This window comes from Sus scrofa, chromosome 3 (assembly GCF_054392235.1).
Source record: "Sus scrofa isolate SSC_HxYL_T2T_F1_AM1 chromosome 3, Sscrofa_HxYL_maternal_Yorkshire_Landrace_v2.0, whole genome shotgun sequence".
NCBI classification, from domain to species: domain Eukaryota; kingdom Metazoa; phylum Chordata; class Mammalia; order Artiodactyla; family Suidae; genus Sus; species Sus scrofa.
The window spans coordinates 98,863,893-98,880,128 of NC_139385.1; the positions used below are offsets into that span (position 1 = coordinate 98,863,893).

The window sequence follows — 16,236 nt, forward strand, 5'->3', positions numbered from 1 at the left end:
CCAACAAGGTGGAGTGTGGGGAGGAAAGGAGTATTTTTTGCTTAAAAAATAGTTTTAAAGTATATAAAAGGTTTAAAGTCATTAAGCAAGTAAGGATTAATATGTAATAGGCATCTACTTCCCAGGACACCATGTTGAAATTCTAGAAGAACTTAGAAAAGGTGGCCCAGAGAAGGAGAATTTTTGTTATTCTTCATAAATACCAAATATGTAAATGAAAAGAAACTGGTTTTTTTAACCTCACAAATTTCTAGAACTGCAGGATTAGCAAGTAGGAAAATCCTAGCCAAATTCTACAAAGATTTACAAAGCTAGGAATTAACCAACCATGTTCTAAAGCCCTGTAATCTCCTACGGTAACAACACCAAACTTTCTTTAATTAACTATTTTCATTTGGATACTATATTATTTTTACAGTTAGTTAAGATGATCCAGTTTACTTTAAAACACACACACACCTCCTTCCTTTAATGTAGACGATATAGGAAACACAAACGTTCGTTAAACCTCAGAAAGGTCACAGCCTTTCTAGGACTATTTCCTTCTCGGCTCAAGGGGGAGGGGAGCAAGCAGAGATTATTTCTAAGGCAGGGCGTCTCAGAGCATCTTAGACTTGGCTGTGTATACAAGCCGCCTGGGGATCTTGTTACAGCGAAATTTTGACCGAGTGGGTCCGGAGTGATGCTGAGATCCTGCATTTCTAACAAATTCCCAGGTCATCTACAGACCACACTGAGTAATAAGGTTCTAAGTACTTGAAGTTCAAAATTCGAGGAGGGTATGCTGTTTTCTGCTTTGCGTCAGGACAAATGCCACAGCTTCCTAAGTGACCTCCTGCCTCCTCTCTTGACCACCACCCACCCTCCAAAACAATCACTACACTCAGGAATCGGACTAGCCTTTCTTTAAGAAAAAAATAAAACAAGTCACTCTCCTATTTAAAGTCCTTCAGCAGCCTCTCACTGCCTTACTTCCCAACTCCTTAACTTGATTTACAAAACCAAGTATTCTCTGGCCTTTGTTTATTATCCTTCTAGAACCCCTCCTAACCCATCCTTCCTCACTCTGAACTCTAAGCTCTGGCCACCGTTGCCCTGCTTGAATTCCCCACCTGGAACAAGTTTATTTCTCCACTTGCTCATCAGTCAACCCAGCCAGGGTTTCCAGCATAGCTGAAACACTTACTCACACACTTCCTAATCAGACGACAGTTGCTTATTGAAAAGCAGGCAATCAATACATATGTGTTAAGAAATAGAACAACAAAAAAAGCAAACCCTGTATTGCTTATTGCTTCAGTTAGTTTTAATATTTTATTTCTCAAAAGTCTTCTTGCTGAGTGACCAACTACTGAGCTTGTAAATGGAAAGTCCTTTGCACCCATGATATACAAACAACTGCCAAATTTTTAATTGAGCCAATCAAGCAAAGAATATTGAAGTTAGAAAAAGTTTTTCCAATGCTCCATCATATACTTCCTCCGTCATTAGTTTTTAGTAGCTGGGATTTCTTTTTTGTATTTTTTTTTTTTAGGGCCTCACCCCCAGCATATGGAAGTCCTCAGGCTAGGGGTCTAATCAGAGCTGCAGCTGCTGACCTAAACCACAGCCACAGCAATGCCAGTTGTCAGATCGGAGCTGCGTATGCGACCTAAACCACAGCTCACAGCAACGCTGGATCCTTAACCCACTGGGTGAGGCCAGGGATTGAACCTAAGTCCTCATGGGTACTAGTTGGGTTCGTTACCACTGAGCCACAAAGGGAACTCCTAGCTGGGACTCCTAAGAGTCGATAGAAACTTGTCAGGCAAAAGAGAGAAATGGCACAAAGATCTAAAAAAATGGCTGAGATTTACCTGGCATGTTTTTGATAATGTGCAAAAGAGTAATTCCAATAGGAACAGATGAATGGCCATGAAGTTATAGTTCATCAAAAGCATGAAGCTCTGACAGATTACTGACCTCATTGGCCGACGAGGTGCCTGAGGCCTACAGATGTTAAATGGCTCCTCTGAGCAGAGGACAGCTCATTCCTGACTCGCTAAATACCTTTTCCTCTACGACACAATTTTGTCCTAAAACGTACTTTCCTCCAACTCTCCATTCTTCAATAAGAAATCAGATACAATATTTGCTCCCATCTGGGGGCAATTCAAGCAGTCTGTTCCTCCCAAACCCTGGCCCCCACCCCGCCCCCAACTGCAAAGAGGGTACAAATGATCCAATAAGGGAACACTGAACTTCAGTGTGCATCGGAGTCACCTGGTAGGCTAGTTGAACACCTGTTACTAAGCCCCACCCTGAGTTTCTGATTCAGTAGGTTAGAAGCAGAGCCTGAGAATTTGTATTTCTAGCAAGTTCCCCGGTCATGATGCAGCTGCTGGTCTAGGAACCTCATTTAAGAACCACTGCAATCAAGCAGTCCATAATACTTTCATTCATTTACTCCTTAACAAATACTTAGTGACTGCTTCCGGTAAGGCAGGTTATATATCAGACTTTTGTCTTTGCACTTCCAGACTTTGTGAAATACAAGGGAAACAGGCAGATAAACTGTCATCAAAAGCAGTATGTGAAAATCACGGGAGAATAACCAAATGCTTAGACTTTAAATATCAAAGGGAAAAAAAAATCCAAGCAGAGACTCAGGTAACCTGGTGCTTGAGGAATATTTATAATTAAGTGGACCAGAAACAAACCTCAAAAAAAAAAAAAAAATCCTGACACAAGAAATAATTCCCAGGGGAAGAAACTAACAGAACAGGTCTCAAGGCCAGGAAAATGCAGGGAAGGGTTAGGAATCATGAGTTACCGTGGAGTGAGGAGTCGCAGAAGCTGAGGGTGGGATGGTCAGCTAGAGTCAAATCCCAAAAGTTTCTGCAGAAAGATCTATTGTCAGGGCCCACCTTTCAGAAGGCTGGCCCAGCTGCACGGGGGGGGGGGGGGGGGGGGGGTGTTGCTTAGGAAACCACAGAAAGATACTAGCACAGAAACACAAAAGATGACGCAGTGGGGCTGTGAACAGACCCAGACCCCCTTTCCAGGCCCAAGACATGAGAGAAGGTGACAAGTGGGAAGAGTCATCCAAAAGCTTACTCAGTAGCCAGGACGGCTAGTTCCACTGTTTCATTACCCTAAGACAAGTTGTATTTTTTCCTTGGAGGGAACATCTACCGCCCTCTTCTTCCTATCTGGTGTCCAGGAGTCCTTTTATCAGGCAAACGCTGGACTTAAGCTAAAAGAATCAGTGTTGCCCTGTCAAGTGTCCCTAGCCCACCAAAACCTGAGATACCACATTTCCTGCAATCTGAGCAGCTCTGAGCTTCTCAATTTTCCGTGTCACCATAATAACGTAGTGATGGTATCTGGGTAAGGGGTGTCGCCGCAGCTCATGCCTAAGTCACACTTTGTGGGGGAGATCAAATTTGGAGTCAGAAAACCTGGATTCTGGAAACACAGCCTCATACTGGTTGATCTTATTCAATAATCTGTTTCTTTATCTGTAAAAAGTAAGAGAATGTCTACCCCATAGAATTATTATTTGCATTGAGGAAATGCCCACTGATTTAGAATGTACTAAGTACTAGATCCCATTCTGGGTACTTTGAATAATCTCAGTGAATTAAGCAAGATGATACACACATACTAAAGTTAGGTGCTATACATATTAATCATAATAGTAGGAATAACAGTAGTAGTAACACATCATTCAAAAAGGATTCTAATTCACACATCAGTTAGGAATCTAAATTTTGAGCTGAAACTCTGGTAAACTGGTGAAAAGACTTGGTTTTTTGTTGGTTTGTTTTTTCTCTTTTCTTTTTATTCTAGCTGTTGACTTATCCCACAAAGTCATCTGGGCTTAGAAAAATCTATAGTATGATAGTACAATACTGGCAGGTGTCCAGACCAAAACCCCAATCTTTTATGCTTTCAGTAAACCCAGAAATGTTCTTATAAATCTTGCCCCCGCCAAAAAACAGGGTTATCATTTGTCACCAACTCTTTTCACTGTCACAATGGGAAATATTTGAAGGCCATTATTACTTTATTCCCAAGGACTTAAGAGTTTTCTTCATAAAAAGCAGGTGTAAACTCAGCAAGCTTCTTTCTCTAAGGTTGAAGAAACAACACAAAACAGACATCTAGGTACCAGAACTAGAAAATTCTCTTTAAAAACTGAAGAATACATTTTCCTCATGATCCATGGGTATGAAACCAGGAATATTCTTTCCCTAACAGTTAAGAAATCAAAACCAAAAACAAAAAACAAAAAACAAACAAACAAACAAAAAACCCAAAAAACAAAGAAATTCAAGCAACCAACCCTGGAACAGCAGGTAATAAACTTGTAAGTTAACATCCCCAAGGTCTCAACTCTTTAAGTTTCCCTCTATGTCCCAATGAAGACAGGCAACTCCATAATTCCTTCTGGACAGATGGAAAAATTGATTGAGCCAGCTAAGAGAAAGTACCTTCTCCAGAAATACCACGTGCTGGATGTCAAGGTCAGGCTGCTAAGAAGGCAGAAAAAGTTCATTTTGATGTTCTTCAAGTAGATTCTGTCTTCATTACATCTCCACTGACAGCCTGATAGAATTGGGGGAAGTGGGGGGGAGAAGCGGGCCGCAGATGGGCAGAAGAGGGAAGCAGGTTGGGGCTGGCATTTCACAAGGTTGCCTTGTCTCTCTTTTTTTGTAGAAATAAAACAATATTAATATCCAGAAGTCTGGGATGAAGAGAGTTCAAGAACAATGTACAGCCTGAGCTCAACAGTGCTTGGGACCTGGGACAAGCTATGTGACTCTACCTTCTCATCTTTAAAACCTCAGGGAGATGAGCAATTACAGGGGTAGGGATTAAGAGATACAAACTATTACTCAGCCATTAAAAGGAAAGAAACAACGGCATTTGCAGCAACATGCATGGACACAGAAATTATCATGCTAAGTGAATTTAGACAGTGAGACATCAACATCATATACCATCACTTACATGTGGAATCTAAAAAAAAAAGGACACAACAAACTTCTTTGCAGAACAGATACTGACTCACAGACTTTGAAAAACTTACGGTTTCCAAAGCAGACAGGTTGGGGGGGTAGGGGGATGGGCTGAGGGTTTGGGATGGAAATGCTATAAAACTGGGATGTGATGATCATAGTTATATTACAACTATAAATGTAATAAAATTCACTGAGTTAAAAAAGATACAAACTAGTATGTATAAAAAAGCTATAAGGATATATTGTACAAACACACGGAATACAGCCAATATTTTATAACTATAAGTGAAATATAACCTTTTTGTTTTAATTTTTAATTTTTGCTTTTTAGGGCTGCATAGGTACATATGGAAGTTCCCAGGCTAGAGACTGAACTGGAGCTGCAGTTGCCAGCCTATGCCACAGACATAGCACACAGGATCCGAGCAATGTCTGTGACCTACACCACAGCTCATGGCAATACCAGATATTTAACCCACTGAGCGAGGCCAGAGATTTAACCCACATCCTCATGGATACTAGCCGGTTTCGTCACTGCTGAGCCACAATGGCAACTCTGGAATATAACCTTTAAAAATTGTGAATCACTATGCTGTACACCTGAAACTTATATACTGTTAGCATAGTACATCAACTTTACTTCAATTTAAAAAAATACCTCACAGGTGTGCTATGAAGACAAGATGGGATTCCACAGGAAAAGCTCCTGCTAAGATGTGGGGTGCATGGTAAGCAACCCATCAAATCTTTTTCCCACCAACCCAACAGAGGAGACAAGGAGAAGCTTTCTGGAATAATGGAATGTAAGCATGGTCTTAAAAAGTCGGGAAGAATTTCTATTGGTAAAATGGAAGGGTGGGGCCCTTGAGGCAGAAGATGGATGAAAAAGGCAAAACCCAGGGTTGAGTTTCATGAAAAGCTGCAGGCCTGCCCACCTGGAAGATTTGTTTGGTTGGAATGTAAAAGCTAAAACAGGAATTTCGTGGTCCAGGGCCATTTGGGGGAGGGTCCTGAATGCCAGGCTAAGGAGCCTGGAATTCAATTTACGAAACAGGGAGGCGTGACAGTTTCAGAGAAGTAGCAGGAAGAACCATCTGATAAGGAGCGGAGCTGGCTGATGTGAAATTGGAGAAAAGGTATCATCGTGAACCTCTCTGTTACTACAAACACATTTTTTTAAAAATGTGAGGTTGAGTTTTGTTGTGTTGCAGCATTCCGCTTTTATTTAAAGACGACAAACAAGGAATCCAACTTAATAAGATACAGGAAGAGACTCTGAAGGAAGGTGGTAACGTGATCTTGCAGGTGAAAAAAGAGAGCCCCAGCGCGTGTGGGTATACCTGTCAGGTGTGCGCTGGGGTCGGTGCTTAACATCTGAAGCCATGAGAAGTGGAAGGTCCTGTCTCTTCGCTTATGCCAAGAGCAAGTGGGAAAGACATCACTCTGCATCTCAGTCCCTTAATGAGCTTTTATTTTTAATCACACTTACTTACTTTCCAATAAATTTATTTTATCTAAAAGGCCAGATTCATTTTAACATCGTTATTTCTCTTTGGTAGGAAATCAAAACTCAATGCCTCCTGAGATTTTTAGGATCCAGTGTGAAAATATGTGAAACCAACAAAATTGCAGAAATATCTCCTACAAAAATCACACTACTCTCAGACTCTCAGGGATAGAAGCTAAATGAATAAGTTCATATAAGAGGTACTAAAAAAGACAGCAATACAGATTCAGAGGAACCCTTTGCCAATATTGGGTTATAAGTACTAGAAGGATGAAGAAGAGGGAAAAGGCGGTTTAGTAGGCATGTACGAAATTAAATAAGCAGAGAGAATCTGTATGGTTATCGAAGGTGTGATGCCTGAAAGAAATACAAATACTAAACAATAAATAATAAATAACAGACTGGGGGTGGGGTGGGGATGGGAAAAGGTTTTATCAAAATATTCCTAAAGTTGCTTAAAATGAAATCAATTCTATTTGTTACTACTGACGATGCCAAATGTTTCTAATTCTCCTGGGATCCACCATACTTGAGAGTTAATTCACCCTTTCTCAGTTCCTCAACTGGGTGGTTTTCTGTTATAGAAATACCAACTTGTGCAACTCCTAAACCACAATATTTAGAAATAAGAAAGTTTTCTGGAACTAAATTAGGGGACAGAGGTCATTAAAAAAAAAAGTCACCACATAAAAAGTGAAGCTCACTCTTTTTGAAGGAATTTCCTTGGGAAACACTTATGAAGTAAAATATCTGAGGTACACAGTGATTTTTTTAATTAAAATTTTACTTTACCAGAGAGGACAGTTTAAGACATTTCCTGTGTGTAAGCTCCACCCTCCTCAGTGAGTAGTTTTACAACCGTCCTCAAACCTTACAGAATAACAGCCTTTTGTTATGGGTGGGCCTGTGGGCACACTCCTCCCCACACCTTATATTTTCTCTCTGGTTTTGCATTTCTTCTAAGACTGAGACTACAGAGAGGGCTGACTGGACCTAGGTAATAGGTTTTCTGAGCGAGGATTCTTCGTGGGTTCTTTCTCCTTGGCGATATGACACAATGAAGCAGGGAGTCTGGGTCATTCAAAAAAGAGGGATATTCTAAATTCCCAGAACCTCAAACTGTGGACTTGGATCACACACCGGGAAGATAATGAGCACACCCCATTCCTCTACTTACCCCCTGAAAGTTACCTCCACCAGGCCTGGTGCCCCTAAGTTTTCCAAAAGAGCAAATTCTACCTTCGAAGAGCTCAAGAGGAATGAAGCAAAGACACACAACCATTCCCTAGAGGGAATGAAGCTTCCTCTTAGCTAACTGCAGGAGGAATGCGGCACAACCTAGCAAATGTTTAAAATCACGTCCAGTTCTGCCTCTTGTTTTCCAGAAAAGTGTCATTACTGTCAACTATTTCACAAGACAAATAAACCTGTGAATGAAATACATCCTCCCCCCTCTTCCCAGTGAAAACATTCTAAGTCTGAGCTCCTTCCTTCCTTCTTCCTCCTCTCAGGAGCCACATTTGGGGCACCAAGAAGAGTTAAAATAAGAAACATACCCAGTCTGCCACAACTACCTTTTCACAGCACTAGGACTGTTCCTGGCCTATTACTGATTCCAGAGGCTTCCTAACGGAAGGAGTTCTGTTTTCAGTTATGAATCCTTTTTCATGTATAAGCTCTGAGAGACTCATGGCTGGCCAGGCCTGCTGGCTGGGCAGGGACAGCAAGGGCTGCAGGGACCACTCAAGCTGTAGGCTGCAGGCCCATCACCTCACTGCTCTCCAAAAAATTTGTGTGATAAAATATTAGATTCGTTCAACTGTTTGAGATTAATATAGATGGCAAGAAACCTGTAAGTGATCCAACTAATACAACTTTAGAGCACTGGAATGACAATAACTGGTTTTCATTATAAATTACATAGCCCACTAAATTGATGGGAAGGCTCTATCCCAACACAATACATCAAAAGAGTTAAAATTAAGCTTCGGAATCAAAACTGTAATTTACCCAAGGCTTAGGAACAAAAAGACCACTCCCTCCTCTCCTTTGCTATTGTTCTACAGGGTGTCCAGCAGCGACTTTACACCTTTAGGCTTCCCAGAGGTAAGAGGCTGTGGGGGCTGGGCAACAGAGGCACCCGGAATCAAATACTTGCATACTAAAAGGTCTCTTAGCATGGATCTACTAAGGTGCAAAGACAGCTAAAAAGACAGAAAATGTGTGTGCAGTGGGCAGCAGATATCTGACAACGAAGAGAGCCAACCAAGAAAGGAAAACTGGAGAGGGAGAGAGAGACTCCAAATGGTGGCTTTTCTGGAGTAGAGAGTGAGAAACTGTCTCCTTTAAGTAGTGAATGGGGTGCTCGCAACCAACCAGAGGCTTTGGGGCCGGGCATGTGGCCGCCGGTCTTCATTTGGGTCACGAACCATATGGCACAAATAAACCTCAGAACCCCCGGAGGCAGGTCCCCAGGGCAGGCAGGCCTTTGGCAGGAGAGCTCACCTTGTAGCTGTTTGAATCTCCCTTCCAGCTGGTTGTAGTTGTAAGGCACCTGCCCCGTGTAAGCCGGCGATAGCGGCCCGGAGACGCTACACGTCCTCTGCAATTCCATTATGCCCGGCGTAACGCCCCGGCGGGCTGCACGGTAGAAATCCCGCTCCGGCCCCCACCTACCCCCATCCAACACGGAGCAGCTTCCGCAATGCTTAGCTCCTGGCCCAGGCTCAAAGGGCTGGACCTTAGGCAAGCCCCATTCCGGTCTGAAAGTCCAGCAAGCTGATCTGATAGGAAGTTGACCGCAGGAGAGTCCACCTTAGCCGGGCCACTCACGCATCTAATTCCTTGTGGCTTTCCTTCCTTTTGTGGCCCTTGGCTCTGAGCTTGAAATAAATTACCGAGGAGGGGCGGGAGGACGGAGGGTAGGAGGTGCAAGTGCTACTTAAAATTTTTAAAAAATATGGCCAATCCTAAGCACGCCCTGATCGCCGAGCCCGGGAGCTCGCGGGCGCAGCGCACACACCTCCTCCCGGCTGCCCGTGGCGGCCGCCGGTTTGTAATTTAATCAGGATCCACTCGCCGTGCACTAGGCGGTGATGTCACCTGATTAGCATAACAGCATTGTGGAGGAAACTCAGGCTGTACCACCAGGGGCGCGGGGGAGGCTTGCCTGCCGCGGCCCCCCACCACCGGCCGCCGCGGAGCCGTCGACCCTCAGGCCGGGCCCAGGGCGCGCCTGCAGCGGTGGTACCTTCCCAAACAAAGCTGCTGGAATTACAATCTTTTGTTGAGAGCCTCACGTAACGGAAAAGTCTCCGATTACTATCACTTGAAAAGGAGGCTGCCCGGGAGGGTAAGGAGCCTGGCAGGTCCCCGGCCGGCGGCTCATCCACTATTTAGCGTCTACGGAGATCACGCGGCCGCGCCGGCGGCGCACCTGGGCGCTCGGCGTCCCCACCGCGCGGGCGGCAACCACGCGGTGGCCCGGCAGTGCAGGCGGGTAAAAGTAAAATACCGTCCCTCTGGGCACTGGGCAGGGCCACAGCGAGGGGATGGGGGGGACCGTGTCAGTTCAGCATCAAGGAAGAATCTTCTCAGCAGACTTCTGCTGCCAGCACGAGATGTTAAACGGAGGTTTTCTAGGATAACACCGGCCCTATAATAGTAACTCGATGCAAGATTTACACGAGCACAGATTTGCAAGGCATTGTGGGAGAAATATACACAGGTAAACACCTCCCCGGGATCCCTAACCCGGATGATTTTATGAACCAATGAGGAGATAAAAGAAATTACCCTCAAATCCCTCTGTGATTTATAAAACAAGGCCTTTAAACTTCTGAATACTTCAAAAATTTAACTGTCCTCCCCAGCTTCTCCCTCTGATAATAATCAAAAATAAAATTCTCTACATTGAACATAACAGTGATCAAAATTTATTCTTGGGGAAAAACTGACCCTCGCTAGCCCTCATCCACACCCCCTTTCTCAGTAAATACAGGCAGGCAACAAATTACGAATTTAGCGTTTCCAGCATAGGGCCTTGCTGCCATACTCACTGAAAAAGGTAATTTCATTCCTAAGGGATTCCAATCAGTACTAAAGAGGTGGGCCTCCACCCCAGGTTTACTTTAGTCCCCAGGGCACTTGTAATTCAAGCAACTGGATCCTGTTCAGGACTAAAGTTAAAACAAATCTAGAGTCTAGCTAACTGTTCAACTTGAAACAACCCCCACTCCTTTCATCCACTGGGCTTTTAATACACCCAGTGTCAACCTTTAGCTTTCTAAAGCCAAGCCCAGGATTCCAACATATTTCTCATCATCCAAGATATCTGTACAGCATATTCTAAAGCCCAGTAAAAAGCAGTTGAAAACACTGACAGCAAGGTGGCAAAAAGTGGGTTCTTGGAAGACCAAACTCGACTAGGATTCCCAAGACCTGAATTTCTAGTCTGGCCAAGCCTCTTAATCACCTATGACCTTAGAGGAAACCCTGGATTCTTTTAAACCTCCGCTGTCAGACAGGGATAATTAATGCCTACCTACAAGGTTACTGAGGGGATGATGTGAAAATACCCTAAAAAGAGTATGTTTTACCAAGTGCACCCCCTTCCTGCATTCCTTGTGCCCCCACATACCACATCAAGGCTACAAAGAGCAGAATGGAGAATGTCCTTGTTTGAGATCTTTTTAACAGGCCCCTCTTCACTATTAAATATACTGATGAAATGGTAAGTCTCTAAGGGTCCAGCTGCAGAAAATAAAACTGCAAAGTGCTTGCCAATTGTTAACACTTTATTTTTCATCTTTAAGCCACTTAGTGATTGAGTCACCATTTTTAGAATTTCCCTTTCAGTTCCCTCTGGTATAGGGAAGTAGGTAAAATAAGCTTTCTAATTAGCCAGATTACATGCAGTGTGATGGAGGAAGAGGCTGGGACTAGTGTGGCTGCACTCGATCCTAAAGAGCAGACGTAGAACAAGCCAGGCCAAGTGAACACATGTAAGTATTAGAAAGAAAGGCTTTGAAGCTAGGGAAGCATTTAGTAGCCCCACCGGACAGGACGTGAGACATGGGGAATGCTCTGGTATGATGGGGCCAGGGCAGAAGAGGACCCAGCCTGAACAGCCTGCATGATCACCTCCACCTCAGCAGTGGGGAGGAGGTAAAGGAAGGCCAGAGGCACTCATTCTTTATTAGATGCAGTGTTTACTGGTTGCCAGCTGTGTGTGGAGCATGCTGCCTGATGTTTTAGAGGATTCAAAGATGACTGGGAGAGTTGCTGGCCAAAGACCATTGGACAGATAATGCCAACAGGCCAGAAGAACAGGGTAAGGGCCCAGCAGAAGAGCCACAAAAGTTCAGCGGACCACAAGTCCCATCTGCCCGGTAAGGTGTGAAGGAACAACTCCATGAGAGACTGGCATTGGACCTGACCTTGAAGCACAGGTAGACCACAGGAACTGGACTACACAGGGAACAGCACCAGTGAGCACTACCATCTGATTGAAGCAGGAAGGACTAAGGTCAAGCAGGAGTAGGCCAAGAGAGGCAAGCCTGGAACCACTGGAGATATTTGCGCCAGAGGAGGATGGGGTCTAGCTTGGGCTCTAGGGCTGATTAATCTGGCAGTGGGAGGTGAGAATGAGTAGAGAAGAGAGAGACTAAAAGCAGCAAGTTCACCTAGAGAATCACTGCAGTTGTCCAGGTCAGAGAGCTAGTCAGGGTGTGGCAACAGGAGCAAAAAGGAATAGGCTGATGCAAGAGTTAATCTATAGGACTTTAGTAATCAATTTAAGTCCTGCAGACTTCAAAGTCTTTGGAAGGGTCAAAGGCTAGGGTTGAGGAGATGGGTTTTTAGAGCTGGCTGTGGGGTGCAGAGAGGGCTTGAACATTTCCTTCCAAACAAACACCACAGGGTGACATGTCAGAAGCGATCGGGGACATGGAAGTAGAGTTCAAGGCTGAAGATACAGCCTGTGAACAGAGTGTGAGTTGAGACTGCAGTGGGCTGAGGTCTAGGAAGGGACAAGAGGCAAGTGGCTGAGCAGAGGGCCCTGGGGAAGGCCAGCATCTGGGAGTAAGGAGAAACAATAGTGGAGATACCAACAGAATCACAGAAGGAAAATCCAAGAGACAAGAGATATGCAGTCAGGAAAGGTGGTAGACGGATGGTGCCGTGTGCTGCAGGAAGAACAAGGAACTGGCACCCAGAGAACAGGTGGTCCAGTGTCTGAATGAGGAGGTCAAGCTGAAACAAGGACACAGGGAGTTGGAGAATGAGGAGAAAAGGGAGATGAAGAAGAAGGTAGAGGTGGTGAAGGCAAGACTAGGGGAAGGAGCTACAGATCAGGGGAGGGCTCTGGTGTGGGGTCTCTGCACACAAGCTTCAGCTCCACGTTGGCAAAGGCCAGTGGACACAGCTCACAGGCATGAGTGGAACAGTCAGCCTCAGCCAAGAGGAGGCCCACTTACCTTCAGAGGCAGGAGGGCAAGGACGGAGACATTCTGAGGAGGAAAGTGGGAATTTAAAGTAGCCTGCCCAGGAGTTCCTGTCATGACTCAGTGGAGACGAATCTGACTAGTATCCATGAGGATGCAGATTCAATCCCTGGCCTTGCTCAGTGGGTTAGGGATCCGGCGCTGCTGTGAGCTGTTGTGTAGGTTGCAAACGCAGCTCAGATCTGGTGTTGCTGTGGCTGTGGCCAGTGGATACAGCTCTGATTTGACCCCTAGCCTAGGAACCTCCATATGCCGCAGACTCGGCCCTAAAAAAGACCAAAAAAAAAAAAAAAAAAAAAATAGCCTGCCCAGTCCCAGTCCTAACTTAATAAAGCAAGACAGCCCAGGTCCCAGTCAGTTTTTTTTATAGTGATTTAAGAAAAAGAATCGTGACAACACCTATGGCAGAACATGCACCATGCGAATGGTAACATTAAGTAGAGTGGGTAGCTGTTTCGAGAATGGTCAGTAGTCAAGCTTCTTGCAGAAACAGATCCTGCAACTTTGGCCCATCCCCTCAATCCTTTCTAATCTAAAAAATTACTGTCCCTCACCCAGGCCAAGGACATCCACACATGTGGCCAACACTGATGAGTGGCTATGCCTATTTCAATCTGTGTCAAGATCCCAAGGCATAATGAAAGATGGGCAGACTCAATGGTCATGTCAGCTATGGGACTGAAGCACCTAAGCCCAAGTAACATGTACCTGGGGTCCTTATGATGCCAGAAAGGTAAGGCCAGGTCGCTGTGGTTCTTTGCAGACAGCACAAAGCACAAGTGCTGTGGTGTGGTGGAAAGATCCAAGGCCACAGCTGGGTACTCAGGCTCACCCCACTCCTGAGGGACACAGAGGAACTAAGTAGCTGCATGCATGTCTTACCTCCCTGGGCCTTGCAGTCCTCGCCCATAAACCAAACAGGTTGGAATCAATGGTCATAAAAGTTCTAAGTGCATGAGTGATCTGGGTTCCCCTCTTTTGGAGACTACTGTTGTAGTCCCATTATCATCAGTCTCCACATAAACTGAATGGCCATAATCATATCACATTTTTATATCACCCTGTTGCTTATAAAATGGTTTCACATTTTTCTCAAGTGAGGCAGGTACTGCATCCATTTTGCAGATAGGGTAAGTGAGGTTCAAAGAGATATAGTACCTTGCCTGGGGCCCCACAGGTGGTAAGGCGGAGCCACACCTGGACAGTAGACCTACCGGTTTAGGGCTGTTTGTCCTTATGTATTCAGCTATAATATCAGCTTATTAATGGTTTCTACACTTTCCAGAAAAACCCTAGACTCAATAACTGGTATCAAGACAAACCTAAAATCCAAGAAAGCCTCCACACGAACCTAGAAAACAGTTTGGGTCAGGACCAGGCACAATCTCTACTAGTTCCCACAGAAATTGCTACTTGGAAGGTTGTTCTCTTGTTGCAAATGAGTTTTGTCTGGTCTCATTTTATGCCTTTTCTCATACTTGGTGGATCTGTAACTAAGATTCTGTGATTTAGCCTGTAGCATGTGAATGGAACACTAAGGGAGTGAGATTAAACCTCTGTTAGTTCTAAGAGGCTTTATGTAGTCCAGGAGGTCAAAAGGAATAAAAAAAAAGGAATGCTCTTCCAGCATTACAGCAAGCCTGAAAGGGTAAACCATGGGGTGTTCATTTCCTGAACATCTAAACATGAGCAAGACTGAAAATGTCTGGGAGAGTATGGCCAAGATGCAAGATGTGACGGGATCTGTACACATTCAAAGGCTGGAAAAGCCAACCCAAGTGCTGGGAAACAAGCAGTAGGAACAGGGAGTGAGAGAAAACAAGGCTTCACATGTAAACTGTTTTGCCAATTTCTCTGCCGCTTCCTACTGCTGTTTCCAGATCTGCCTTTCGTTCATCGCTGTCAAATCCCTTGACAGTTGGGCGACCACAGCCAACTTCTTCCTGAGTGTTTCTTTATAGGAAGCCAAAATACTCCTACCAAAATCATCCTCTTCCACCCATGTGGCCAGATAGACAATTAGGCTCCAAATAGTGCTACTGCATTTATGCTCCTTGAAGCTAAAGCCTGGGTTATCTTTCTGTCTCATCTCCCTGGTTCTCCTTCAGCCTTACCTCCCTGGCCCACTGACTCCCTCCTCCAGGAGCCTTCTGCTTACTTCCACCAGTCTTTTTTTTTTTTTTTTTAATTTTTTTTACAGCTGCACCTGTGGCATATGGAAGTTCCCCAGCCAGGCAGGGGTCAAATCGGAGCTGCAACAGCAGCCTACACCACAGCCACAGCGACACTGGATCCAAGCTGCATCTTGAGATATCAGGTCCTTAATCTGCTAAGCCACAATGGGAACTCAAAACTTGCCCCAGCCTTGAACCTTAATTGTGATCATTCTTCTATTTCCACTATATAATGCCTGGAGAGCCTAGCATCTGATAACAACCTAGTTACTACTGCCCTTACCCCCCAAAGCCTACCTTAGCATGCATCTTCTCTTAGAAACCCATCCCTTTTTCAATGGAAATTGCCTCACTTGCCAGAACACTCAACCAACCAACCAACCATACAACCATGAAATCCAGCCAAAACCAGAAGACAAGAAATTATCTGAAACTTTCTTCCCCACTCCAAAGGACACTTTTCACAAAAGCCCACTGGCAGAACACATCTGTCACTCTGGCATTTCTGTGTCATTGCTCCTTGCCTGCCGCCCATCCAGAATGCTCTGTTCTCCGGGCCCACAGCCTGGGCAGCTGGAAGCAGTCAGCAGCACTTCCCCCTCCCCTCACAATCCACACAACTCAGATCAGGGCTGAGACCGCCCGCCACTTACCCCTAGAGCACTGCCCACTGAGCATCTGGCCCAGGGCTGGGAAATGCAAAGCTAGAGGTGGAAAGTGGTTAAAAACAGACTTGGAAGCTGAGAAGCTGGCTCTGCCACTTTCTAACTTTGTGATTCCCCTAGCCTGAAACACTGGCACAATAATGGAACCAACCTCATAGCATTTTTCTATAATTAAGGGAATCAAATGCTTAAAAAGATCTTAGTGCTGTCCTAGCAACCATAATGACTAGTCTTTAAACTCCTCGTAGAGAAAGTCTCAAACACTAATTCTTTCCCACCTCTTCACCAAGGATGCTACCAGTTGGAGGATGTTGTAGGTTCCAGGCAGAATCGCTGTTCTCAGGCCAGGAACCCCTTTGCATTTTGGGACAAGGACAGTTT

The 16,236-nt window shown here is 44.8% G+C and overlaps 1 protein-coding gene across 6 annotated transcripts in view; it reads right to left on the bottom strand.

Moving 5' to 3' along the window:
- Positions 1-16,236, bottom strand: part of SPTBN1 (spectrin beta, non-erythrocytic 1) — a 199,024-nt gene that overhangs the window by 100,623 nt on the left and 82,165 nt on the right. For 2 of the 6 annotated variants that reach the window (XR_014841956.1, XM_021088223.2), the window contains exon 1: positions 9,019-9,563. The exons of the other annotated variants lie outside the window; for them this stretch is intronic. Coding sequence is in view for 1 of the 2 variants with exons in the window: in XM_021088223.2 (XP_020943882.1) it covers positions 9,019-9,127 (109 nt within the window). In the remaining variant the exon portion in view is untranslated. Of the gene's footprint in view, positions 1-9,018; positions 9,564-16,236 lie in introns of those variants that run through there. 6 annotated transcript variants of the gene reach the window in all.